General features: G+C 43.2%; 3 protein-coding genes across 4 annotated transcripts; 2 read left to right on the forward strand and 1 right to left on the reverse strand.

Annotated features, from left to right (window-relative positions):
* The first annotated feature begins 130 nt into the window (after positions 1-130).
* LOC116603682 lies at positions 131-1307 on the forward strand. The gene is made up of 3 exons (XM_048719430.1): positions 131-252; positions 770-844; positions 1092-1307. The coding sequence occupies exons 1-3, from the start codon at positions 237-239 to the stop codon at positions 1262-1264; spliced, it is 264 nt and encodes an 87-aa protein (XP_048575387.1). The 5' UTR covers positions 131-236; the 3' UTR covers positions 1265-1307.
* Positions 1308-1952: 645 nt separating this feature from the next.
* On the reverse strand, positions 1953-14117 carry LOC5520149 ((E3-independent) E2 ubiquitin-conjugating enzyme UBE2O). Of its 2 annotated transcripts, XM_048719891.1 has the most exons (14): positions 13890-14117; positions 12724-12900; positions 12065-12162; positions 11136-11337; positions 10478-10587; positions 9547-10328; positions 8610-8863; positions 8288-8386; positions 7371-7608; positions 5755-5918; positions 4996-5257; positions 3316-3517; positions 2663-2895; positions 1953-2578 (listed from the first exon to the last, which is right to left on the reverse strand). In XM_048719891.1, the coding sequence occupies exons 1-14, from the start codon at positions 14082-14084 to the stop codon at positions 2463-2465; spliced, it is 3132 nt and encodes a 1043-aa protein (XP_048575848.1). In that variant the 5' UTR covers positions 14085-14117; the 3' UTR covers positions 1953-2462. The 2 variants fall into 2 exon arrangements, with proteins under 2 accessions (XP_048575848.1, XP_032221134.2); XM_032365243.2 differs by having other exon boundaries at positions 1953-2895.
* Positions 14118-15640: 1523 nt separating this feature from the next.
* LOC125557121 (transcription initiation factor IIB-like) lies at positions 15641-16567 on the forward strand. Its single transcript, XM_048719431.1, has one exon. The coding sequence runs from the start codon at positions 15641-15643 to the stop codon at positions 16565-16567; it is 927 nt and encodes a 308-aa protein (XP_048575388.1).
* Positions 16568-25772: the final 9205 nt, after the last annotated feature.

Below are 25772 nucleotides of genomic sequence, written 5' to 3' on the forward strand. Positions count from 1 at the left end.
CTTTATATGTTTGACGTCACAGCTCTTACTAGCCACAGGGAACCCAATCAATCCGGGCTAGAATGCCGGGAACTTGAGTGACTTGGATACTGTAATTCGCAGTGCGGCGAGGCTGGCTGCCTTCATTACCCGCCAAGTCCTGTAAGGATATCGTGGGCTCAGGGGATGCAGGATTGGACGGCAAGTACTGGGTACGACCAGATGACGTCAGACCTCCCGCTCACGTGACTTGCGATATGACTACAAATGGAGGTGAGAAACCAAAACGTCGTCACAGACTCAGGGTATGCTTATACATTGTTGTTAGTGGTAGAGGGGAGGGGAGGGGAGGGGAAAGCTCCCCTCTCCCCCAAAAATGGACTTAGGGGCAACACCCCTCCCCTCCTTGTTCTTTTATGCCTTCAAGAGCTTCAACCTCTAATCACGGGGTAAATGTGAAATTTTACATGATCGCCTTTTAAAAAAGTTTACTGTTGTCTTCGCCTTTGGTTTTTGACTCATATCAAATTGACTCGTGTCAAATTGTGTAGTGTTTTATTAAACATTTTAAATCTCCTGAACTCTAGTAATCTCGTTTACCAGGCGTACCCTATATCGTCAGGCTCTTCTGGATAATTTTCGATATTGCGTTTGTTTTGCTCGCGTTTTGCATAACTTTTGTTTTTAGTTGATAAATGCGAAATTATATCACATGATTTGCTGAATAGAAACAATATAACAAATATGTAAAGCTCTTTATAATGTCTTTTACATATTATGTCTTTTGTAGGCGGATGGCTTTTAATTTCTAGCATCGAGAAGATAGACTTCCATGACATTCAGCACGTGTGTGCAAGGACTACAAGTGCTACCTCGACATAGCTAACTTCACGTCGCTTGCGCTTTCGCCTGAATTACTCCAGCAAATAAAACGCCGGCTTGGGTTAACTCAGATGCGGTTCCATTGCCGTAAAGACAAGAAACAGCTTGACTTGATAACGAGTGATAACAATAGAGAACAGGATCGTCCCGCAGCGTGTGGGTCATTCGAGCGCGGACCCGAAGATAACTCGAGCTTAGGAAAGGATTGTCATGGTTGGGAAAGTGAGAAGTGGGGCTGTGGTGGATTGGGGACGGATTTAGGATGGAAGAGGCTATATCGGAATGCGATACGGGGCAGTCTGGGCACCATAATTGGAACATTTTCCCTCCCAGGTTCTTCCAGTGTGATGACAATTCTAATGATGTAAGCGCCGGTGACTTTTGGCGGATTTATGTGCGCTAGGAACAGTAACTGAGGAGGACACAGCACGGCATGAGGATTACAAGAAAAGTGGAGAAATGTTACGAATCCAGACCATGTACGTCTAGCAAACACCATTATATCGCTGTGAAATGCTTTTGCTCTTATAAACCCACAGGAGGTTGTCGTTGATGAGCTATACACAAACTTGCAGCCCATTTTATCTTCTACGTCTTACATTACCGCAGCACCTATTTTGGATAGGAGACTCCAGGTGGGATAGGGAACGACGAGACCGCACACGCTATGTTAGTTAGATTAACGGAACACCCACCCCTTGTCGGCCGTTATAAGACTGATGTCTGACCACGGAACACAGGTTCTGGAAAAATCGTTTGTTTTTGTGGAGGAAGGAAAAGCGGAGATCGCCCCCCCCCCCCCCCCCCCCCTAAAATAAATAAATAAATGAATAAATAAATGAGTAAATAAATAAATGAATCAATAAAAGGAAGATAAAAAGAACTCGTCGTAACCTGGAATCGAACCCCGAACCCGGTGAGAGTTCCGGACACTGCAACTATGCTCTGCGACCCCCATAGTCTGTCATCCACTCCACTACCGTTTTTGAAACGGGAAATACTTTTGACACCTGATTCATCCCTATTCCTCCATGTCCCTATACTACTATCAGATTTGCGAAAATATATATCTATATCAAATTTTCAACTCATACACATGAAATTATTTTATTTCGATTCAGTTTTTCAGGTCAAGGCTTGCTGAGATAATTGAGTATAAATATGCTGAAGATTGTCCTTTGGTTTTGCAGGATATAACATAGTAACCATGACAACCACTTTCTTGTTCATGTTACTTTAGAATATTTAATCCATCTATGAGTATTCTGCAAGATCAAAATCAAGTCTTTTTTCAAGTTTAGTGGTAAATACGAAGTCTATGGCTAGGTTATTCCACGAAACGTCTCTTTTGACAAAAATGTTCGTCCTATAAGACATCACGTTACCTTGTAGCGAATAGAGCTTGTATACTTTTTCAGACCCCCCAGTCTGCTGCTTGTGTTTTTCATTGATTCAAGTAACATTGGTCACTATTTTTGACATATGTCTTTTTGAAAACAAATTTCTCCTTTTGGTTTACCAATTGCCAAAGATATATACAAAAGATTTTTCTTATGTCTATGAAGCTTTTACAATTGTAAGAATAGCGGGCTCTCTAAATATCACTGCACAGCGTCCTTCTCTTCTTTCTCGGGTAACGCCGGGATACCAGCTTGTTTCGCCTCCAGCCAGGCTTGTTTAAACTTCTCCAGACTTCTATTTAGACTTGTACAAAATCCTTTAGACAAAGGAAACAATAGGAAATCAGGCAGATTTTTCATCGCTTCTGGTTTGCCTGTGGCGTTTACTCCAGGTTCATTACCTCCGTCCTTAGCAACGGAACTCGCCTGCTCAACCACAACAGAATCTTCCTTCTCCTTAGAAAGGTCTTTGTCTTTAGCAACGGAAATTTCTTTATCCTTAACAACAGGAGGTATTTTGTTCTTAGAATCACTATTAGTTTCACTCTTTGTTACGTCACTTGTTCCATCCTTAGTAACGAAGACCGCTGGCCCCTCGTAGTGTTTGATCCAATAGGACAGCTTTTGGATGAGCCTATCAAAAATGAAATACATCGTCAACCTCGTCAGCTAGACGCCATATTGAAAATTACCCAAAAGACCCTGGGGACGAGGTTGATACATCGTTATATCTCCCCCACCTCGCCATTCAGAAATGACCCACGATCTAAAGTAAATCCGACGTGAATGTCGCGTGTGTTCATACGCAGTAACTGCTATGCAGAGGAAATGTTCATTCTAGCGTCGTTTAATCACTTCGGAATTTGGCACGATTCTATTCTAAGGTGCAAAATGCTGCAGTCATTGCTCTCTGTTACTGGTGTGATTTTAAAATACCCATAAAAAATAAAACAATTTTACCACTCAAGTCGCTTATCCTATTAAGGTACAAAAAGCACAGACTCTGTCCAAAATAGTCCCCGCTATACCATTTCTACACTACAAAGCTACTCACGAGTCTGCATTCTGCATGAAGTGCTGTACGACCTCATTCTCGAATCCCTCAGGGGGTCGGCGCAGTATTCTCTCCATTGATTGCAAGAGCTTTAAGACCACCATCTCGTTATACAAACGGCTATTCTCCAAACCCTCGGCTGTGCCTCGTTGCTTCTCGTATCCGGCCTCGTTAAAGTAAGGTTCGTCATTCAATATGAGTCCTAATGGCACAAACATGAGAAAGGTACGAAACTGAGCAACTAAATAGCAGAAAATTGAACTTTTTCTGAATTATTATCGGTCGTGCCAGATTGTCATGCGGGTAGTAATGTGACATTTTGCTAAATGGCGTGACATTTTTCTTATATGGCGTTTCGTGACATTTTTGTTTCAATTCTATGCTAACTTCGCGACGCGCAGCGTTACATGGTTACATGGTGATGTCAAGAATGTAAAGTGGTGTTACATGGCATTACTAGCGTGACGTTGTGTTACATGACATTACTAGCGTGATGTTGTGTTACATGGCATTACTAACGTGACGTTGTGTTACATGACATTACTAACGTGACGTTGTGTTACATGACATTATTAACGTGACGTTGTGCTACATGGCGTTACTAACGTGACGTTGAGTTACATGGTATTACTAACAAGACGTTGTGTTACATGGCATTACTAACGTGACGTTGTGTTACATGGCATTACTAACGTGACGTTGTGTTACATAGTTTTACTAACGTGACCTTGTGTTACATGGCATTACTAACGTGACGTTGTGTTACATGGCATTACTAACGTGACGTTGTGTTACATGGTATTACTAACAAGACGTTGTGTTACATGACATTACTAACGTGACGTTGTGTTACATGGCATTACTAACGTGACGTTGTGTTACATGGTATTACTAACAAGACGTTGTGTAACATGGCAGTACTAGCGTGATGTTGTGTAACATGGCATTACTAACGTGACGTTGTGTTACATGGCATTACCAACGTGACGTTGTGTTACATGGCATTACTAACGTGACGTTGTGTTACATGACATTACTAGCGTGATGTTGTGTTACATGGCATTACTAACGTGACGTTGTGTTACATGGCATTACTAACGTGACGTTGTGTTACATGGCGTGGCGTTACTAGCGTGACGTTGTGTTACATGACATTACTAACGTGACGTTGTGTTACATGGTATTACTAACAAGACGTTGTGTTACATGGCATTACTAACGTGACGTTGTGTTACATGGTATTACTAATAAGACGTTGTGTTATATGGTATTACTAACAAGACGTTGTGTTACATGGCATTACTAACCTGACGTTGTGTTACATGACATTACTAACGTGACGTTGTTTTACATGGCGTTACTAACGTGACGTTGTGTTACATGGCATTATTAACGTGACGTTGTGTTACATAGTTTTACTAACGTGACGTTGTGTTACATAGTTTTACTAATGAGACGTTGTGTTACAGGGTGTTCCTAACGTGAGCTGTGTTTCATGGTGTTACTGATGGGAGGTTGTGTTACATGGCGTTACGAAGGTGACGTCGGTTAAATTGTGTTACTAACGCGACGTTGAGTTACATGAGGCTAATAACGCCACGTGTTTAATGGCGTTATTAACGTTACTCTGTGTTACATAGCGTTACTTACATGACGTTGTGTTACTTGACGTTGCGTTACCTTGTACTGATATGAGAACTTGGAGGATATTAGACTTGGAAGTCCAGATCTCGCTACCGCGTCCCGTCCAAGTCCCGAGCAGACTCACGCATACTTTTCCATCTTCGTAAAGGTTCGGATTCAGTCGGCCGTTACACATGGAGAGGTAGTGGAAGCTCGGTGGGGCGTCGGGGTAGTTCGCCGGGAGAAGAATGTCAAATGCAAAGAGTCCATGATCGTAAGGTGTACCGGCGGGTCCCTCTATCATTACGCGGAAGATGTCCTGGGATGGGAAATAAACGTGTGATTGGGGAGTATGGAATCACAACAAAGATAACTTAAAACAACAGAAAACAAATGGGTGGACTGGAGCATGAAGTCATATGAAAGAGTTCCTTGAATTAATGGAGACAAAAAATGCGATTGAAGTATGGAATCAGACAATAGAGTTCCTGGAATAAATAGAAAACAGTGAATGGAGTATGGAGTCACGCGAAAGTGTTCCTGGAATAAATAGAAAACAGTGATTGGAGTATGGAATCAGACGATAGAGTTCCTGGAATAAATGTAAACAAATAGGTGACTGGAGTATGGAATCACGAGAAAGTGTTCCTGGGATAAACAGAAAACAGTGATTGGAGTATGGAAACAAACGATAGAGTTCCTGAAATTAATAGAAAAAAAATAGGTGACTGGAGCATGGAATCATGCGATCGAGTTCCTTGAATAAATAGAAACAAATACGTGATCCGGACGGACGGTCAGGCGGACAGTTGTTACCATTCTATCCTCGTATCCGCGGACGAGAATGCCCTCTGGGAGAGAGCTCTGAAGAAGCATCAACTCCTTGCGCAGACACGACAAGAACTTGCGCTGATTCTCGGGGCTGAAAGTCGTGTTCTTGAAAGCATGGCTCGTAGGTACAGACTCGATCATCATGAACGCTGTCACATAACCACCATGATTAGTAACCTTGTTACACAATAACCATTATTAGTAACGCTGTCACACTATAACCATTATTAGTAACGCTGTCACACAATAACCATTTTAGCAACACTGTCACACAATAACCATTATAAGTAACCTTGTTACACAATAACCATTATTAGTAACCCTGCCACACAATAACCATTTTACCAACGCTGTCACACAATCACCATTATTAATAACCTTGTTTCACAATAACCATAATTAGTAACCTTGTTACACAATTACCATTATCAGCAACGCTGTCACACAATAACTATTATTAGTAACGCTGTAATACAATAACCAGTTTAGCAACGCTGTCACAAAATAACCATTATTAGCAATGTTGTCACACAATAACCATTATTAGTAACGCTGTCACACAATAACCATCATTAGTAACCTTGTTACACAATTACCATTATCAGTAACGCTGTTACACAATAACTATTATTAGTAACGCTGTAACACAATACCTATTTTAGCAACGCTGTCACAAAATAACCATTATAAGTAACGTTGTCACACAATAACCTATTTAGCAACGCTGTCACACGAAACCATTACTAGTAACGCTGTTACACAATAACCATTATTAGTAACCTTGTTACACAATAACCATTATTAGTAACGCGGTCACACAATAACCATTTTAGCAACGCTGTCATACAATTACCATTATTAGTAACCTTGTTACACAATAACAATTTTAGTAACGCTGTCACACAATAACTACTATTAGTAACCTTGTTAAACAATAACCATCATTAGTAACCTTGTTACACAATTACCATTATCAGTAACGCTGTTACACAATTACCATTATTAGTAACGCTGTAACACAATAACCATTTTAGCAACGCTGTTACACAATAACCATTATTAGTAACCACCTTGTTACACAATAACCATTACTAGTAACGCTGTCAAACAATAACCATTATTAGTAATCTTGTTAAACAATAACCATAATTAGTAACCTTGTTACACAATTACCATTATCAGTAACGCTGTTACACAATTACCATTATTAGTGACGCTGTAACACAATAACCATTTTAGCAACGCTGTCACAAAATAACCATTATTAGTAACGCTGTCACACAGCAAATTTTATGAGCGACTCATTGCACCCTTTGTAATAATAAAGGCTGTCACGCAACAAGTAACAAGCCACTACATCACAGCGTCACAAATACGAGATCATTTACGGAGGGTGGGCGTAAGGATTTACAGTGATGCGGTTTTGTAGTTTGTTTTTTTTTCTCCTTGAGATCTCAGTTAACACCAAGACACAGGGTTCCCGTTGAGCGAATTCTTGTATTAGTGATCTTGCATCCTCGGAAAAGCAGGGATTTTCCCCCGTGGGTGAAAAGCTATGGGTTTCCAAGGTGCTACTGATTAAAATACCTAAACACGCTTACCGGGGTTTCTATTGGATATAATTTCATTGATTTTATTCCTTTCATCATTAATGGTGTCATCATTCTCCCCAGTCCCTTGCTCTCGCTGCGCGGTCTCGGCCTCGGGCGAGCCGTAACTAATGATCGAGTCACGTGGCTCCTCGTCAGAGCTGACATCACTGGCAGTTTCCCATTCGTCATCATCGTTCTCGTCACCACCAGATTCCTGGCTACCGACAGTAAAGGACTGACCGTCCTCCTACAATAGGGAGTAGTTATGTAAGACGCCTGGTCTTACATAACTACTCCCTATTGTAGGACGACGGTGCGTACTCCCCCCCCCCCCCTCCCCACAACAAATCCTGTGTACGTGCATGATCAAGGATCCGGCGCTTAATTCAGGTACGCTTGCAAAGACCACTGGGTCTCCGAGCGTGGTAAGACGGCGGACTGCCGACTGTTATCGAGCATAAACTATGTATCGAGAAAGAAAACCGGAGAACCCGAAGGAAATAAACCTACCCAAGTAAAGGCGAACTAACAAACTTCAATTAAGAGTATCACTAGAAAAAACACAGACAAGCTGAAAATATCCCTTTGACTAGATAGTTACGACTTCATTAGCGCTTCCCGCTTGAATTACCTATTGCCCTATTGTCGCCTCGCGCTCGGTTCTGCCGATACCCAATACTATACAAACAAAAGTACTCAAAAGTTTTTAAAGAAGCGTAAAATGTTCAGTATTAACAAATGTTTTGATTAATTCACGCATTCAACTACTTCCCTCAAGTCGCAACTTGAAATTCAACACGAAACCCAGTCGTGAGAGGCAGACACTACTCAAGTAAGCCCTGCCACTATTCATCACCCCCACCCCGACTGGTTCACCCTCCCCTCCCCCCATATTAATCCCACGCGCGATCGACCAGCACTTTGACCTCTGGGTCTACTTTGTAGAGCTCTTGAGGCTTCACATGCGACCGCGATCCGTCTATCCAGAGGATGTGCACATTACCCGCCTCGTCAATTGACGCCACCTAAAATAAAAAGCATTCACATTTTGTGACGGGAGGAAAACCAGAAAACCCGGAGGGAAACTCTCACATCGAACGAGAAAACCATCAAACTTAACTCAAGACGGAACCGAACCTGGGACCCGACGGTACAGGCACAACAGAGCGACGCTCAGCTAACCGCGCTTCCCACTCAGGAGTAGGCGTGGTCTCACCGACCTACCTTTCCTGACCCCATTTTAATTACCTGTCCGACACATGAAGAGGGCGTAGCCGCCACCTCCTCCTCATTGTGGAGTGACAAGTCGTCCGGTGGAGTCACGCGGACCGCGATATCACCAGCGTTGAAGACAAAGTCAGGATGTTCCGCGATGTCGTACACACTGATGTCATTCTCGGTACTGACTGCATGACCGTCACGTGTAAACCACCTGACGTTACACGTGCGTGACGCGCAGTCTGCGGTTAACACGGTGCCGTACAGCGACTGGTCAGCCGACTCTGCAACAGAGAAACAGACTGAATATCAATACAAGCAGCAGTTGTAATAACCTGATGTATATGACGCTTGGAAAACGTCCGGTTTACTTCCCTTTCCCTCGACTTCTCCGGGAAAAAACGTGTTGAGGGAATGAGGTCCCTTTAACGTGGAGACACGGAAAAACATTCACGAGTCTTTGTGCTTGTCTGTGGGTAACAGCCTGGTACACTGTATTAGAACATTATCCCCCTCGCAATAACCCATATTCTGTATTGTAAAGGCGTAAAAAGAACATATGGAAAATCCTCAGTGATTGAGTGTCTACCTAAGCAACTCATTATTACAGTCGATTTACACAAGAAAGCAGGTGACTTTTTGGGCCAAACTCGCGCGCGCCCGGCTTTTGGCGCCAAAATAACAAGAAGAAAAACTTATTCTGCGGTTACGAATCATCCAGAAGTTTATTTATCAGAAAGTTTTTATTTTTAATGATTTTTTTGTTTTGTTTTCGTCGCTCTATGGCGTGACTGACGGTGAGGCCGCAATCATTTCTGTGTTTATTTTAGTGTGGTTTTGTCAACCTGAAAGTCACGTGATTTCTTAGTGCAAGACGTCAATTGGCAAACGATCGTACATACTTTTATTGGCAAACGATCGTACATACACAACCTTGTGTTTATTTATAATTTCTAAATTAACTCACCTCGTTTATCACTGATAAAGTCACCAGGAAAAAACTCTTGTTCATCGAGATGAAACACGGGGATGAGATCAGTAGATGAGATGTTCTCTTCACGTGACCCGTCTTGCCAAATCACGTGTACAAGAGTCCTGGTACACGTGACTTCAACGCAGACTTTGTCCCCGACTCGCACTTGAATGGGCTGGGTAGCCTTGCGCTTGCGCTTGTTGCGTTTCCGCCTTCGTTTAGGGAACCTCATTGCTGTGGGGCCAGATGTAGGGTCATGTTTAGGGCCCTGGCTCCCAGTGCTTTTGTGCTTTGGCGTGGCGGAATCACCAAGATCGGAATCTTCGTCAGCATCACCCGAGTCATAGACATGATTTTGTGTTTCCCGCTTTCGCGTCTGAGCGCTTTGGCCCTTTCTATGCTGTACGACTGTCTCATCTTCCCCAGATAACACCAAGTTTTTCAGTTTCGAGACATCACCCAACATTTCATCTTCATCTTGATTCCTGGCGCCAGCAGTCTCTATATCAGCGGACTCATCTTCCATATTCTCAACTGACTCATCCACAGGGCCCTTAGCCCAGGCTCCTATCTCGCCGTCCTCTGGCAGAGAGTCTGAGTGGGGAGACTGGTACGAGGACGTGGCGTCATGGGTCTTGTCTAGTTGGAGGTCCATGTGGGAGAGGGGTTTGTTACAATGGCTAGCAACAAGATGCATGTCCCTTTCTTTAACCGTGTAGAACGCTTTATCGCCAATCTGGATACTTGCATGCTTGAAGTGGTTTACAAAGTTCAGCCTGGAAATCCAAGTATACTTCCTTAGTGTCATTTGGGAGTGGAGTTATGGGATAACATCGATGGAGGGGAATATTGGTTGACAAGCTGCAACAAAATCTTATTCTCAGTAATCTAAGGGTTTGTTGTATATGATCACATGTTCCCTTACTCTGATAACTGATCCTTGGTAATATAGGGGTCTGGCGGCATGAGACTTGTGTTTCCATCGTGACATGCTCCACATACCAGCCAGTTTACTTCACAAGAAACAACCTTCACCTGGAAACAAAGTTATGTTAAATGTCATGTCAAATCGGCAGATCAGAAAACAAGGGAATGCATTTCACAAGAAACAACCTTCACCTGGAAACAAAGTTATGTTAAATGTCATGTCAAATTGTCAGATCAGAAAACAAGGGAATGCATTTCACAAGAGACAAGCATGCTCAAGTCATACAAAAAGCAAGAAACAACCTTCACCTGGAAACAAAGTTATGTTAAATGTCATGTCAAATCGGCAGATCAGAAAACAAGGGAATGCATTTCACAAGAGACAAGCATGCTCAAGTCATACAAAAAGCAAGAAACAACAAGAAGCAAGTGTTGTGTAGGGAAGCAAATGTTCTATGGGAGGCAGTACAGAGAGGCAGTAGAGAGAGGTACTATGACAAGCAGTACAGAGAGGCAGGACAGAGAGGCAAGCAGGCAGGAAAATGGTTGTTAAAGATTAAGCTTATCTTTTCACAAGCTCAGTGCTTCAGAGATTGGGCAGCCACTTCCTGTATCTATTTGACAATAACCAAAATTATTAATTGATTGATTATTACCTCTTCCACTGTAGCTTTGACCTGTGTTTGGTTGTGCAGAATGGGTTTAGTACCAGAGAGCCACTTTGCTTCCTTGAACACTTTAGCTGGTCCAGAGACTAACTGCCCAGGGTAGTGTACCACAGAGTAGAATGGCGAGTCATCGTCTCTCTGATCTCCGAGATCGTACAGCATCTCTACTTGCTCACCTTCCAGACAGCACCTTAAGCATTTTGTATGTAATTAGCAACAAGGATAAAAAAGATGATCATACCAGAACATGTTCACAGCTACCGAATAATCATTTAGAATCTTTCTATTTACAGAAATCATAAATAATTTTAGTCATCATCACTATAACCATCATCACCATTATCATAATAAAAATCATCACCGCTATTATCATCACCATCATGCTCATCATCTTCACCATCACCATCATAATAATAAAATCATCACCACTATTATAATTATTATCATCACCATCATAATCAGTAATATTATCACCACTATCATCATCATCTTCGTCATCATCACCATCATGCTCATCATCTTCACCATTACCATCATCATAAGAAAATCATCACCATTATTATAATAATTATCATCACCATCATAATCAGTATTATTTTCACCACTATTATCTTCATCATCATCACCATCATGCTCATCATCTTCACCATTACCATCATCATAATAAAATCATCACCACTATTATAATTATTATCATCACCGTCATAATCATTTATTATCACCACTATCATCATCATCTTCGTAATCATGCTTATGATTGTCACCATCACCATCATAAGAGGGATACACAACAGGGGGGGTCTGAGAAAGCCCAAAACGTCATACACAAAAATTACCATGGTTTAAACACTTGTAACATATTCCCAAGAACAAATTTCACAACAACATGGTGTCATAATCATTATAATTGTTCTCACCTTGCTCCATTCTTGACTCTTAAAACAAGTCTCAGTTCTGCCTCCATGATTTGACCAAGCCATGGTCCCAGTGTGACATGCACACCTTGCACCAGCTCCTGACGGAATAGACAACCATTGTCATCATCATCACCATCCATTATCATCCATTATCATCATCTGTCATCATCATTATCATCATCATCAACCATTATCATCGTCATTATCATGATCCAAAATCATCATTATCATCCGTTAACATCATCCATCATCATCATCATCATCATCATCATCATCATCGATCATCATCATCATCAAACATTATTATCGTCATTATCATAATCCAAAATCACCACCATCCATTAACATCATCCATCATCATCATCTGTCATCATCATTATCATCATCATCAAACATTATCTTCATTATCATGATCCAAAACCATCATCATCTATCATTGTCATCATCATCGTCAAATCATCATCATCACCCAGAATCGTCATGATCATCATGATGATCATTATCATTACCAATTTTATTATCATTATCATCATCCATAATAATCACCATCATCATTATGATCAGGTTCCCTATTGAGGCACACCCATGTGATGGCTTTTTGTCATCTGGGTTCAGAGAGAGACAGCAACACCCAGACAAGACAGGAGAGTCTTACAAACCTGCAATGGGCTTAACTCTCGACAATCAATATTTGTCACCACTTGATTGGCGGCTATCACTTTGACACTTGCTATAACCTCCACATCAGAAATGAATCCTTTCTGCTTAATTGGCCTTGACTGGTCTGCATGCTTGACAACATCGCCAGGAAGGAGTGACCTGTCTGCCAATTGTATCTGTAGAAATATTAGTATTATTTTTTGGATGACCACTTCACTGCTTGAAATGTAAATTTCCACAAGGAACAGGGGCAATTGGGCTGCCTTTAAAGTGAGGTATCTTTGGGGATTCTGGATTGGATCTTTCAATAACATCAGCTCACATGAAAAAAATGAACAAAGAAAACATGTTTTTAAACTTATAATTGTCAACTGCAAAGAAAGAATGAAGAATTGAAAACATACAAAAACAAATATCAAAAGATACTTATTGACTATCTTTTGATCAAAGCAGAAACATTGTTGGTAAATAAAATAATTTTATTACCCACTACAAGCAGGGGAATATACATCTGTATTTTTCTAGAAACAATTTTGTTTTTTTTAAATTTTTACAGGTATTTCTTTTGGTTTACCTTTTGTTGGTAAATTGGATAGATATTAAAGTGTCTCATATATCAATAATAAAATATTGACTTCTTTTTTTTATATGGATGAGTACTTAGTATTGATACATTATGTATTTAATTAGATATAACTGAATTAAAAGGATACTACATTGTCAGGTGACACAGAGATGACATAACCGCTATTAAAAAATAAAACCAATTATACTAAAATATTAATGATACATTGAATTTGTTTAATTTTAAAAAAACGATCGTTTCATGCATCCCGACTATGTCACGCTTGTATAAGAAAGAAAGCCCAAGAAGCCATCTTAGTTTTATTGCAAGGCATCGGTAAAAACATCCTTGATTGTCGAGACAGATCATGGATTTATTCATTACCACGACCAAACAATTCCTGTTTGGACAGGAAAAAAGACAATCGTCGCTTTTATTCAAGGCAAATCAGCTAACTCTTTTGTAAAAAAAAATCAGACCTGCCAAATAAATCAACCAATTTTATGAGCTTATAAAAATGTGATCTTATTATCGAAACCGAAGATAAACTTAAATCTTCATGATTTATTAAGGTATCGCAACATTTTGAATTACACAAACCTTTGATATAGATACAGTTTCTTCTTGCCCTGATGGGTACCAGCAAACAACGATTTGTCCCTTTTTTAGTGCCTCGTCCTCGCTATCTGATTCGTCTTCTGATGACGCTTCTGCGTCTTGTAACACCAAACCTAAGTTTCCATGTGAGTTTTTCACGATATCTTCAGCGTAAACACAGCATTCTGCGTACGCCATTTTTAAACTACAGCAAATGGGTACCAGGAGCGCGCGTTTAAATGAGCTATATTTCCACAGGCAACCCAACTCATGTAGTAGTTCGAGTTTATGGGGAAATGTCGTCCGATCCTCATTTGGAGATCGAAAGATACATTGTTAATATAAGCTTCGTTATGTTCTTTGCGTATTCTTAGAATTTAGGCTAAAATTTCACATCAGAATAAGTTCGTCGCAAAAAAAGCGTAGTTTAAGGGTACTTTTGTGAAATCGGCCCTATTTAAGGCATTAGTAAAGTGTTCAGAAAAAAAGGAGGCTCAATCGACCCTTTCCCGTACCAGCCTCGCTTGCCAAATTATTTTTTGAGCAGTGATTTGCTTGTTTGTTACCTTTTTTTGTTTGTTTTAGATCCCCGTCAACTACAAATGGCCGTCCCTGGCCCTAAGTTGTTGTCCCGTTTATATCATGTGTGCTTATTCAGACCACCATAAGGTTCACTCCTTATTTAAGAATCGTCAAACATTATATTTTATTTTCCATATGATATCTACCCACTTTCTCCCATCATGGGGCCCCCCATCAACACTCAATGAGTAGTAGGGTTTTGGCGCAGCTGGCGCAACTTTTTGATCTCCCCAAATTTCATTCCAAAAGTGGCGCAAAAGTCTCCGCACACCTCCGCCAAGCCTCGCGACCTGCGCATGCGCGAGTTTGCCAGAGATCTCTCGCACGACCAAGCCCACCTGTCAATCACTTTGTCACGTGACGGCCACGCCCACCTGTCAATCACTTTGTCACGTGACGGCCACGCCCACCTGTCAATCACTTTGTCACGTGATAGCCACGCCCACCTGTCAATCATTTTGTAAAAAACCTGTCAATCACTTTGTCACGTGATGACCACGCCCACCTGTCAATCATTTTGTCAAAAACCTGTCAATCACTTTGTCAAAAACCTGTCAATCACTTTGTCAAGAACCTGTCAATCACTTTGTCAAAAACCTGTCAATCACTTTGTCAAGAGCCTGTCAATCATTTTGTCACGTGATAGCCAAGCCCACCTGTCAATCACTTTGTCACGTGCTGCACCTAGGGGGAGCCTGGGGGCTATTCTGGTCTAAAGACGTATGAGACCCTAGATAAAATGACATTAAAGACGGAGGTGAAGATTAAAAACGGTGCGGCTACCGCCGGCGGTTGTTCGGTGCCGGAGGTGAACGTGAGTAACACTGCGGATGCGGGGCCTGAACACTGCTGTTGTAACGCTGATTACTATGAAGACTCAGAATACGGAAGCTTCGACCCCGTTGGGTTTGTGGCCGGAGCGGCGACAATTGTCCTTGGTGTTCTAGCAATGTTAGTCTCCATGCCACGGTATGGCGAAAAAAGATGGGTGAGATACTAGTCCACGGATGTGGTGCGGAGGCTTTAGACCGCACCGCCCCCACGCGGACCCCTTCGGAAGTCTTAGCAACCACACACATCACACCCAGAGGGAGCTCGAGGGGCTAGCCTCTCAGCTTCACATCTAAAAAAGCTTTTGAAAAGTGGTTTAAAGACATGAACAGTTTAATAAAATGGAGGAACGAACAGTTGAACGTACGGCTGAAGATCGGTCACCACCACCATATAATATCCTCGGCGGACCGGTGCCTGAGATTAACGCCCCCACCCTCATGCCGGAATTTGCACTGTTTGACCGAGCCCTCACCGAATACGAGACTAGTAGAGCCTCCTTGGGAGACGAGGATAGTAGTAACACCCTTTGCAATCATGGCGACCTAGTCACAGAGGACGGGGTCACTAGTTGCTTAGAGTGCGGGGAACAGATGCAGCGCGTGATCGCGCACGAAAGGGAATGGGGTTTTTACGGACATTCCGACGGCGAACGGTCTTCGGATCCAAGTCGGGTCCAGGTACGTAGGTCTGAGGATAGAAATATTGACAAGGATGTGGAGAACATGGGTTTTAGCGGGGTAATTGTATCCAAAGCTAACGAGATATACACTCAGGTGACGAAAGGCCAGATTTTTCGCGGCGACCCACGGAAGGCGGTCGTCTTTGCGTGTATCTACTACGCCTACAAGATGTCCGGTAAGTGTCAGACACCGAAAACCTTGATGGAAACTTTTGGATTGAGCAGGAAGAGTTGCCTTAAGGGTCTAAAAATCTTTAGTATTAACGTGCCTAAAGATTACTTACTACACGGAACGTCTCCCACCGTCGTGGACCACATTCACGATGTGATGGATAGATTCTCGGCGTCCCCCGCACAGAAGGGAGAGGTGGTCCAGCTCTACTACAGATCTAAGAACCGCTCGTCTGAGTTGAATCGCGTTCGCCCACAATCCTTTGCGGTCGCTTTAACCTATTACTGGGTACGGCTAAAGGGGGTCGATATTACACTTAAAAAATTCTCCGAAAGAACGGGCGTCTCCGAGTTAACCATCAGTAGGAAAGCGAGAGAAGTGGCCACAGTCCTGGGTACGCCTGGTGTGGTATGATGTTTCCTGATTTCCAGAGAAATCAGGATTTCCAGAAAACTGTCAGTTCGGAGTAGATGTGAATTAACACGTCTAAAGAAATTCGAAAAAAGTGGTTTAAAGACGTGGATGTAATAACAAAATGGATATGCAAAGTGCTGGAAGTCTTACAAATCTCACCGTGGAGGATCAAGCCGCCACCTTAGCGAGGTGGGGAGCCGCAGACTTTGACGCCGTTATGGAGCGCGCGGCGTGGGAGGGGTGCGTCGAGACCGTGAGGTTGTGTAAGAGTTGGGGTGCGACGGATTTCGAAAAGCCGATGGTCAGGGCCGCAATGAACGGCCACACCGAGATCGTTAAGATGTGTTGTGAGTCGGGCGCCTGTGACTTCGTGTATCCAGCGTCCATGGCCGCGAAAGGCGGGCACGTAGAGGTTTTGAAGGTGATGGGCGAGTATTGTGCCGACGGAGGAGAGGCCATGACCGAGGCCATGGGTGCTGCGGCGGCGGAAGGTCAGGTGGGGGTTGTTGAGTTGTTGATAGATCTAGGTGTCGATGTCGATGTCGGTTGGGCCACCGCTGAGGCGGCGTACAATGGGCACGTTGAGGTTCTGAAGCTGCTGAGAGAAAACTTCTGGGAGTTTGACCCGGACTATGCTATAACACCAGCCATCGAATCTCGCAACCTCGAGATTGTGAGGTTGTGCTTGGAGTGGGGCGCGACCGATCTCATTGTACATATGAACTACGCACGGTTTTGGCATCTGCATAAGATTTTCGCGGTGCTACGTGCGGCGTGGGGGTGGAGTCTTGTGCATGAGGAGCTCCCGGAGAAGCTACACAAGGTGAGATTCCGTAGAAAGCTGGAGGACGAACTAATGCCAGTAGCTTGGCATCCGGACAGGTTTTGGGATTGGTGCATGGATGAGCAAGAGAAGGAAATGTTGGGAGAATGCTTCGCCAGGTAGACGCTGACCGGCTAGAAGGCGGGTATCGCGTGTTGGATTGAAAAGTGATTTAAGGACATGACCGGTTTGATAGAAATGGAGAACCAAACGGTGAAAGACCCGAAAGTATCCCCCGTAAAGCGAACAACGGATTATAAGTGTCTTCATGGCAGAGTGAAATATTATTGCAAAGATTGTCACGGATCGCAAATCTGCCCTCACAACCGGAGAAAAACGCGGTGCAGAGAATGTAACGGCGGTAGCATTTGTGAGCACAGACGAGCAAGATATGTCTGTAAAGACTGCAAGGGGAAAGGGATGTGTGAACACGGCAAACAGAGACCCTTTTGTAAGTTATGCGGAGGGTCTCAAATATGCGAACACGATAGACAAAAGCACCATTGCAGAACGTGTAACGGAAATTAGCATTGACCCACTCAGTTTTGTAACGCGTCTCACGTTACAAAACACATACATTCCTAATCGCCCTAACAACTAGCGATTCTGAAAATAGGTTTTGTATTTACATTGGGAGTTCGCGGTCGCCAGGGTGGTCTGGTATGCAGTCTATTGTTTGGCACGTGAACAGGTATTGTCTTCTTGCGGTACGTCACATCCGTCCACATGCACCCCGCATGTTACCGGAATAGATACCAAGCTAAACCAGCCGTAAAGGCTGTGATCGTGGCAAGGTTAGTTTCGTGCTGTGTGTTCGTGGGTTTAATCACGTCCGGCTTTGGGTTAGTTTTCGCCTCCGGTTCCGGTTTGTGAGCCGTGACTGACTCGGTATGAGGTAACACAATCTTTGAATGACCCATATTATGTTTTGGGATCGTTTTTATCTCGTTATTTATCGGATTCAACCCCAGTTTCATATCTGTGGTGGCTTTTTGTAACTTGTTATTATAGCCAGCGATCGAAGTGTTGTTATTTATCACAAGATACGATGGACTTAACCAACAGCCGAGGGCGAAAGCCAGGTCTAGTTTTTGTCTCGCCTGTTGTAAAGCAAACTGATACCGTTGTATACTTTTCGATATACTGTTTTCCACCACCGCGCTTTCAAAGAGTTTCGAAAAGACCTGTTTCGTTTCCTGAGCTGAACCGCTATCACCAACGATTGACGACCGGGTCTGAACTTGCGCGCCTAGAATACAGTAAACAAAGGCTTCGATGCTCTGGTTTATCCTAGACAACCCAGCTTTGGTTAACCCCATTGATTTTTCCGGAAAGAACCACTCATACTGAAACCCAGTTCTAAGATCTTTCAGGTATTCGATCTCAAAGTGATTCATGTGTTCGTGGTCGCTTTTGGCAGCGTCCCATTCGTCGTGTAATTGATCAATGGTGCTATAAGGCTTATACTTGTCGTTAGAAGATGACAAGCCGTGATAATCATAATTATAAACGTTCCCTAACCCATGATTTATCGGTCCGAGGAACCGGAAATCGTCACCAGTTCGGAATTCTGTCCTTAATTTTTGGTAAGCTGCTTCGCTGTAGAAGTTTTTATTCCAACTAAAGAGCCTATCTTTTGGAAGAGGGCATTGTAGCTCGTTTAATATTCGTCTGATAGTGAAAATGATGTGAAATCTGTAGAATGACCCCACTTGAGAGCCGTCAATCATGTCACGCGTCACACCACATCCAGCAGTCGCGCAAAACATAGCAAAATTTAAGGCTTGACTCCAATAACTGAGGTTCGGGGCGTCGAGCCACCTACTAGCCTCCTTTGCTGTTCTGAATACTAGCAAGCTGTCGGTGAATATGTCCCTAAAAACAAAGTGTGTCTTCACCTTTGGTGTTATAAAAACATCAAAAGAGACGTAATTATTTCTCGTAGGGTTTTCGTCCAACGGCAATATCTTGTACTCTGCACGCGCGTCTAGTCTGTATTGTTTTGGGAACCCAAACAGTTGCTGGATCGTTTCCTTGTATGCTTGTGTGTCGTCGGCGACTAGAAAATCCTGGATATTCTCGGGTTTCCAGCTATTACCAGGGAAGTGATATAACGTTTTGACTAGATTCCCATTCTTGTCGAATGGATCGTATTCGTCCCCATTGAAAACGAATTGCGCATTGCCGTGCTCGTCGGCAGAGAACCTGAAGCGTGAGTAGTAGGGGTACCTTTTCACAAATTCTGTAAACTTCATCTTATATGACATATAAGATGTTTTTAAATCAGTCCTTTACGCATCTCAATTCATAGATCCATCCGACGGGAGTTCTCTCGTACAGAAATTTCACCGAGCGGGTCGACTCGCCAGGTCTTTCAAAATCTCTTCTCTTACTGTTTCCCTCAGCTTTGTAATGTTTACGTTTTTTTCATCCTCTCTTACCGACTTTTGACGGATCTGGAGCTTTAGAGCCTCAAACTTGTCCAACTCGTTCAAGATTAAAGAGAACTCTTCGTCTGATATTTTGTTGTCTTTTAAAGCTTTAGAGACCAGGTCGCGTATGCTATTTACTTTTGCCTTTGCCATCGCCGCTGTTTGGTCGTGCTTGGAGACTTTTTGCGACAGCCGTTTAGAAACCGCCGCACAGCCTACAGAGGTGAGACCGAAAACACCAGCCAAAGCACCCAACGGAACTCCAACGATGATGCCCAAACCTGACAGAGAAGTCCCCAAACCACTAGACCCAAGAATGACGGATAAGAGTCCTAAGACCACACTTAACTTTGAAAACACGCTCTGCCCTCGTTTATACTTTTTCCTCACGTTCTCGTAATGTTTAACTTCCTGCTCCAAACTTCCCAAAACATCGTGGATCTTTTGGAGTCTGAAGTTATCACCCGAGGGGCTGGCCCCTCGGGGTACGTTCGGGTAGATTGAGTTGTACTCTTCCATAGCTTTATTATGGGGAGAGTTTATTCTTTAAGTGATTTCTAAAATTAGACGTATCGGGTAGAGACCGCGCTCTATTGTGTTTCCGTCACCGCCCTTTATACTAAGACGGAGACTACTCACGTAACCGACTGATGTGGTGCTAACCCGTACCGGATCGCTTGGATTGAGGTATATCTTTCCTTCATCAAGCTCTACACTTGCTAGGATTTGTGAGGGCGCCCCTTGTTGGAGGGAGTCAGACGCGTTCACAAGATCGCAGTGGATAAAAATAGCCTCGTGACCTATCATCTTTATCTCGTGGCGAGTGTTTGCTTCCAGCTCCCTGGTCTTGAGTCCTAACAGGCAGGCGAGCGGTTCATTCAACACGACGTTCCGATGAACTTCGAGTGACGAGTCTCTAATAGAGACTGACTTTTCACCAAGACGCATACCCCCATCTATTTGACGTTTTAGCGTCTCGATCGTATACTGCCCCGCGGGGATCCTGAGGATAATGTTCTCACCGTCGGAGACCGTTCCCTCGCTTGAGAGACTGTTACAACGATTATGAAACGCACATCCTCGCAGCGCGATAAACCGCGGCTTTTCAATAGGGTGTTCTAAATAGACGGTAAAGTCACCAACGTTCCCTTCAATGTAGAGTAATACCATTTGTTATGATTTCCGTCTCCTTTTAAATCGTTCTACGAAATACAGGACGACAGCGACGATGAGAAGCCATGCGTTTTTAGCTAAAAAGCCTACGACTTCACCCGCCGTTCTAAAGATGAAACTGGCTATCGCACCAACCATTCCTGGGAGTATTTCTCCTAGTTTCTTGCCTATTGTTTTAAGACCGTCTCCAACGCCTTTTGCAACACTTGTCAAACCCGTCTTCAGGTTAGAGACAATAACACCGATAACAACGCCCACAGCGGTAACGACAGCAGCGGCTGTAAATCCGTATTTCTTAAAAATCGCTTTGACACGATCTTTCAACGACATTCTCTCTTCAAGATTTTCTCTCTCCAATTGATTCTCTTCCAAAGTCTCATCTATGACAGAATTTCTTTCGCTGAGCTCTTCATTTTTACGATCTATAGCTCTTAGTCTTTCTTGGTTAGTTGTTTCACTTCGTTCCTCATTATTTTTTCTCATTTGCTCGGTGTTTCTCTCTTCTTCTTCTCTGAGTGTATTACCTGTAGCGTCTAGTTCATCGAGTTGAATCTGAATTTGCTTGTACTTTCCGGATCTGATTTTGTCGTCAACACTCTTCCGCACCGTTCTATCCTCATTATACAACCTTTCTGGTCTAGTCCAACCACCTTTTCTCGCAGAATAGAAGGAAATGAATTGTTTCCCTCTTTCATCCGTTGAAATCTGAACTAAATTTTCATCAAGATCTGGATATTTCGATAACAAAAGGTCTACCCTAAGTGCGTCCGTTGAAGAAGAACCCCCCATATTCTGTAACTCCATGTACTCGGGGACAGCCTTCCCAGGGTTTCGTGTTTTCCATAAATCACGCAACCTCCCTATCACGTGGCTTGTAGCTCTACCGAATCTGGTTGAGATCCTTTTAATCCATGGTTCTACCCCCTCATCATCGTTCGGAAGAAGAGAGTCATAATCTTCGTCCACGGTAGTATTCAAATCTTCTCTACCTTCTTCTGTTGTGGGATCAAAATCTATGTCCATTTCTTATTTTGTTTGAAAATAAGAAATCTTTAAGTCGTGCCGACTCATATCCACCTACTCGCTACATAGCCAAGGGCTAACATTCCACCTCCAACATATAACATCTCTCCCATCTTTTGGTTGCTACTTGGTCTGTAGTAATCTGAGAGCTCAGGCTCTTTCAAATCAAAATCTGGATGTGTTTGAGCGTATAGTTTGAAAGCCTCATCCGTCTCTTTATCGTTCTCATCCGCACGAACTTTATCGTTGTATTGTTCAGTCAACCAATCCTGGTATTCCTGTCTTTTTTTCTGCCAATCACCCATTGCTTGTTGATACTTTTCAAGCGCTTTATCGTGTCTTATTTTTTCTTTATCAACATGAGTAGCGTCAGAAGATAAGTATCTCGCTAGGTAACTCCCTCCAACGAATGCCGTCGCATTAAGAATAGCTCCACCAATCATAAATGCTATACTCGCCATTTATTAATCAATCTATAAGATCTTTAAGTCACCTACAGCGGTTTTGGCAAAATCTTTTGTGTTTCCAGATAATCTTTCAGATACATACTACCGGACAGGACAGCAACCCATTTAGCGTAGTTTGTAACACTTGACGAAGGGTCGCTGATGAATGACTCTTTCATAGCCTTTTTAGCAACATAACCCATACCGGCGGCTAATCCGATGATGACCGCTGAATCGGTAAACGTCTTCACAAGTTTGTTTTCAGTTGACATGATTTTATTTATTACAGATTCAGATAATCTTTAAATCACAACATTCCTATTTTTGGCGTCGCGTTCGGGAGGCTAGCCCCTCGGGCGGCAGGCCTCTCGAAAGTTTCAGTCTCGTTGGCGTTGATCTTAGGCGTCTTTTTGTAAAAACGCATATACATATCCAATGCGGTGAGCCCTATTCCGACTAGAGCCAGTACAGTTGTAAACGATAGCTCTGGAATCCAAGCGTTCGAGAGGCTATCCCCTCGAGCTCCCTCTTGGTGGGGTGTCTCTGCTCGTGCAGCGTCTTCTGAACTCGCCTCCGCCTCGCGTTTCATCTCCCTAGCGAGCGCTTCTCTACACCTCCTATTATATTCGGCAACTCTCTTACCAGAAGCGACTTTTATAGGATCTTTTTCCTTAGCGGCGCTCTTCTTCCTGGGGGGAGGGTCCTTTGTGATTTGCTCAACCTCTTGATTTTCGTCAGACATGATTCTTTACTCTGGATAAAGAATCTTTAAATCACATCGTGCTCAAGAGCTTGCTCAGTTGTGCTTAAGAGCTTGCTCAGGTGTGCTCAAGAGCTTGCTTAGGTGTGCTCAGGTGTGCTCAAGAGTTTGCTCAGTTGTGCTTGAAACTTCTTGAAGTTTGTTGGAAGTCTCCTGTGAAGGTGTTAGTTTAACATGCTTAGCGACCCGAAAGATGGCACTAGCAAGTGCTACCATCCTTCCTCCCTTCAATACCAAGAGACCTGCAAAGTTTGACAATTCGCGTTTAACCAACTCGTCGTTCTGTAAGTCTTTGCTAAGCGCTTCGGTGTCATCTACAGGAACCACGTAGGAAATGACTTGAGACACCACTTGAAGTGCTGATTCTACTAATCCATCAGTAACTTGTTTGCCTAAGACAGTCTGGTAGCGAACAAAGTACTTTTCGACGTCTTTCGCCGGGAGCTTCTTGATGTCCCCTAAACTCATGTCCACACCAAGAAATTCCTTCGTAGTCCCAAGAGATGCGAGAATAGCCAGCGATTCTCGTTTGACTTCAACATCGTCTTCGAGAGGCTCACCCTTCGAGCTCCCCTTAGACTTAGGCTCCTCTTCCATATAATCCTCAATGCTTGCCATCTTATTTTGTAAGTAGACCAAGATGTTTTTAAACCACTTCGAGGGGTCAGCCCCTCGAGCTCTCACCGCGTGGCAGGAATCTCCAAATAACGTTGGAATGGATGTCGTAGGCAGAAACAGAGTCTGGAATACTTTTCAGTTTTCAGCAGTTCTACAAACTTTTTACGAGTCTCAACGTCTAAGTCACCCCCATAATCTTCAAACAGTGTTTTGGTACCGATTTGAGATGGATTATGGAATGTAACCACACAGGCGACGTTATCACGGAAGGGCTTTGCTATGGATGTTAATTGTTGCGTCAATACCCACACTGATAATCCTTCGTGTCTCCCTGAGAACGCTAAATTGATAAACTTGTTCGAGCGTTGCTTTAGATCTTTCGATACAGCACAGTCATCCAAAACGAGTAACGTATTTGTACCAGAAAATAGCACCGCACAATCTGTTAGTAACTCGTTAATCTCATCGGTGTTACTAGCATCCGGCGATAATACCAAGAAACGTTTATCTCCGTGAGCAAATCTACGATAGGACTTGTTTTTCGCATAAGTCGGACAAATCAACACAATGTATTCAAACACATGCCGGAACGGCCCTCGGAGCTGTTCCGTGAGGTACTTTGTCTTCCCACAATTAGTAGGTCCTGTGATAATACAATGAAAAGGAACTTTTTCCCGTAATTCTTCCATTCTTTTTGTATTATCACACAAGTCCTTTTTAATACATGATTGCTCTCAAATTCGAGTTCATAACCTCCATCAACGCGTCGGCTACTACAAACATGTAGCAGGTGATGTTTCCCGTTCCTCCAACTTTTCGTTTCATCTCGAGTTTTACTCCGTCTCGCGTGTTGTTCAAGACCAGACCTCCTCCGTGAATGCTGTTATCTGGGTGTGCCCTCAAGTCGACCCACAGAGCAAACTTGTTATTAGCGTAAAAATCCTTTTGCTTGACACCCTCTCTACCGAAACGTTTCTTTACCGACTCCCAGAGGTCCGGCGGTGTCATCCCCTTGGAGTAGAGACGGTTTGGCATGCCATCCACATTAATGTTGATCGATGTGATGCTTGGATTGACAAACTTTTCGGAATCCCTTGCTCCTCCGGTGTAGCTCTCTGTGAACAGGCACAATATCCCTGTCATTGACCTCCTCGGCAGATTAATGTGCTCGTTTATGACACCATCATTAGGTTTGGAGATGGTGAACGTTTTGTGGAGAATGACGTTCTCGTAAAAGAATCCTCTACCAACCTGATAAGCCGACAACGCCTCACGAGCTAAGTATTCACTTGAGATGCAAGCATATTCCAACTCGAGGTTTGTGATTGTGTACGTTGGAGTCTTGACCGTGTCAGCATAAACAACGACGTCGGAAACTGGGGCTAGAGTAATTTCAAAGATTAGCGGATGAGGTAACGCCTTTGGATAAAAGACCCCATGCTCGCCGAGAATAGGATGGTCGAGTGGAATGCAGTACTTGGTGTTGTGAACTGCTGCAAGAGCTACTTCCTTAGCATCTGATGTCGCTTTGTCACCTGCATTTGTCCTGAGCTTCCTCATGTTTTCAGAGGAGATACCTTGTTTTATTCTATCCTCACGATCTTCAGCTTGTAAGTATAAGTCGTGATAGGTTTGGAAGAGATCGTATCTTTGAGTATCCTGTAGTGTTTCTCCACCGAAAAGAATCTTGAGCCTTGACACTAGGTTCCGGCCAACGTTGTTGACGAGAGTATTATTCGCGTGTCCTGTGACGTTTAAGTCAAATAGTAAGGATACACTACCTGGAACAATCACTACATTTTCAGCAAGTTTTGGAATATTTATATAGAGGGTTTCTCCAGGACTTGCCGATGAGGGATTGAATGTAATCCGATTCAGCGACGATTCCGCTTTCAGGCCGAAGGGTTCCCGTGGGATCCTGTTTGGGTTA

This window comes from Nematostella vectensis, chromosome 12, assembly GCF_932526225.1.
Source record: "Nematostella vectensis chromosome 12, jaNemVect1.1, whole genome shotgun sequence".
NCBI classification, from domain to species: Eukaryota; Metazoa; Cnidaria; class Anthozoa; order Actiniaria; family Edwardsiidae; genus Nematostella; species Nematostella vectensis.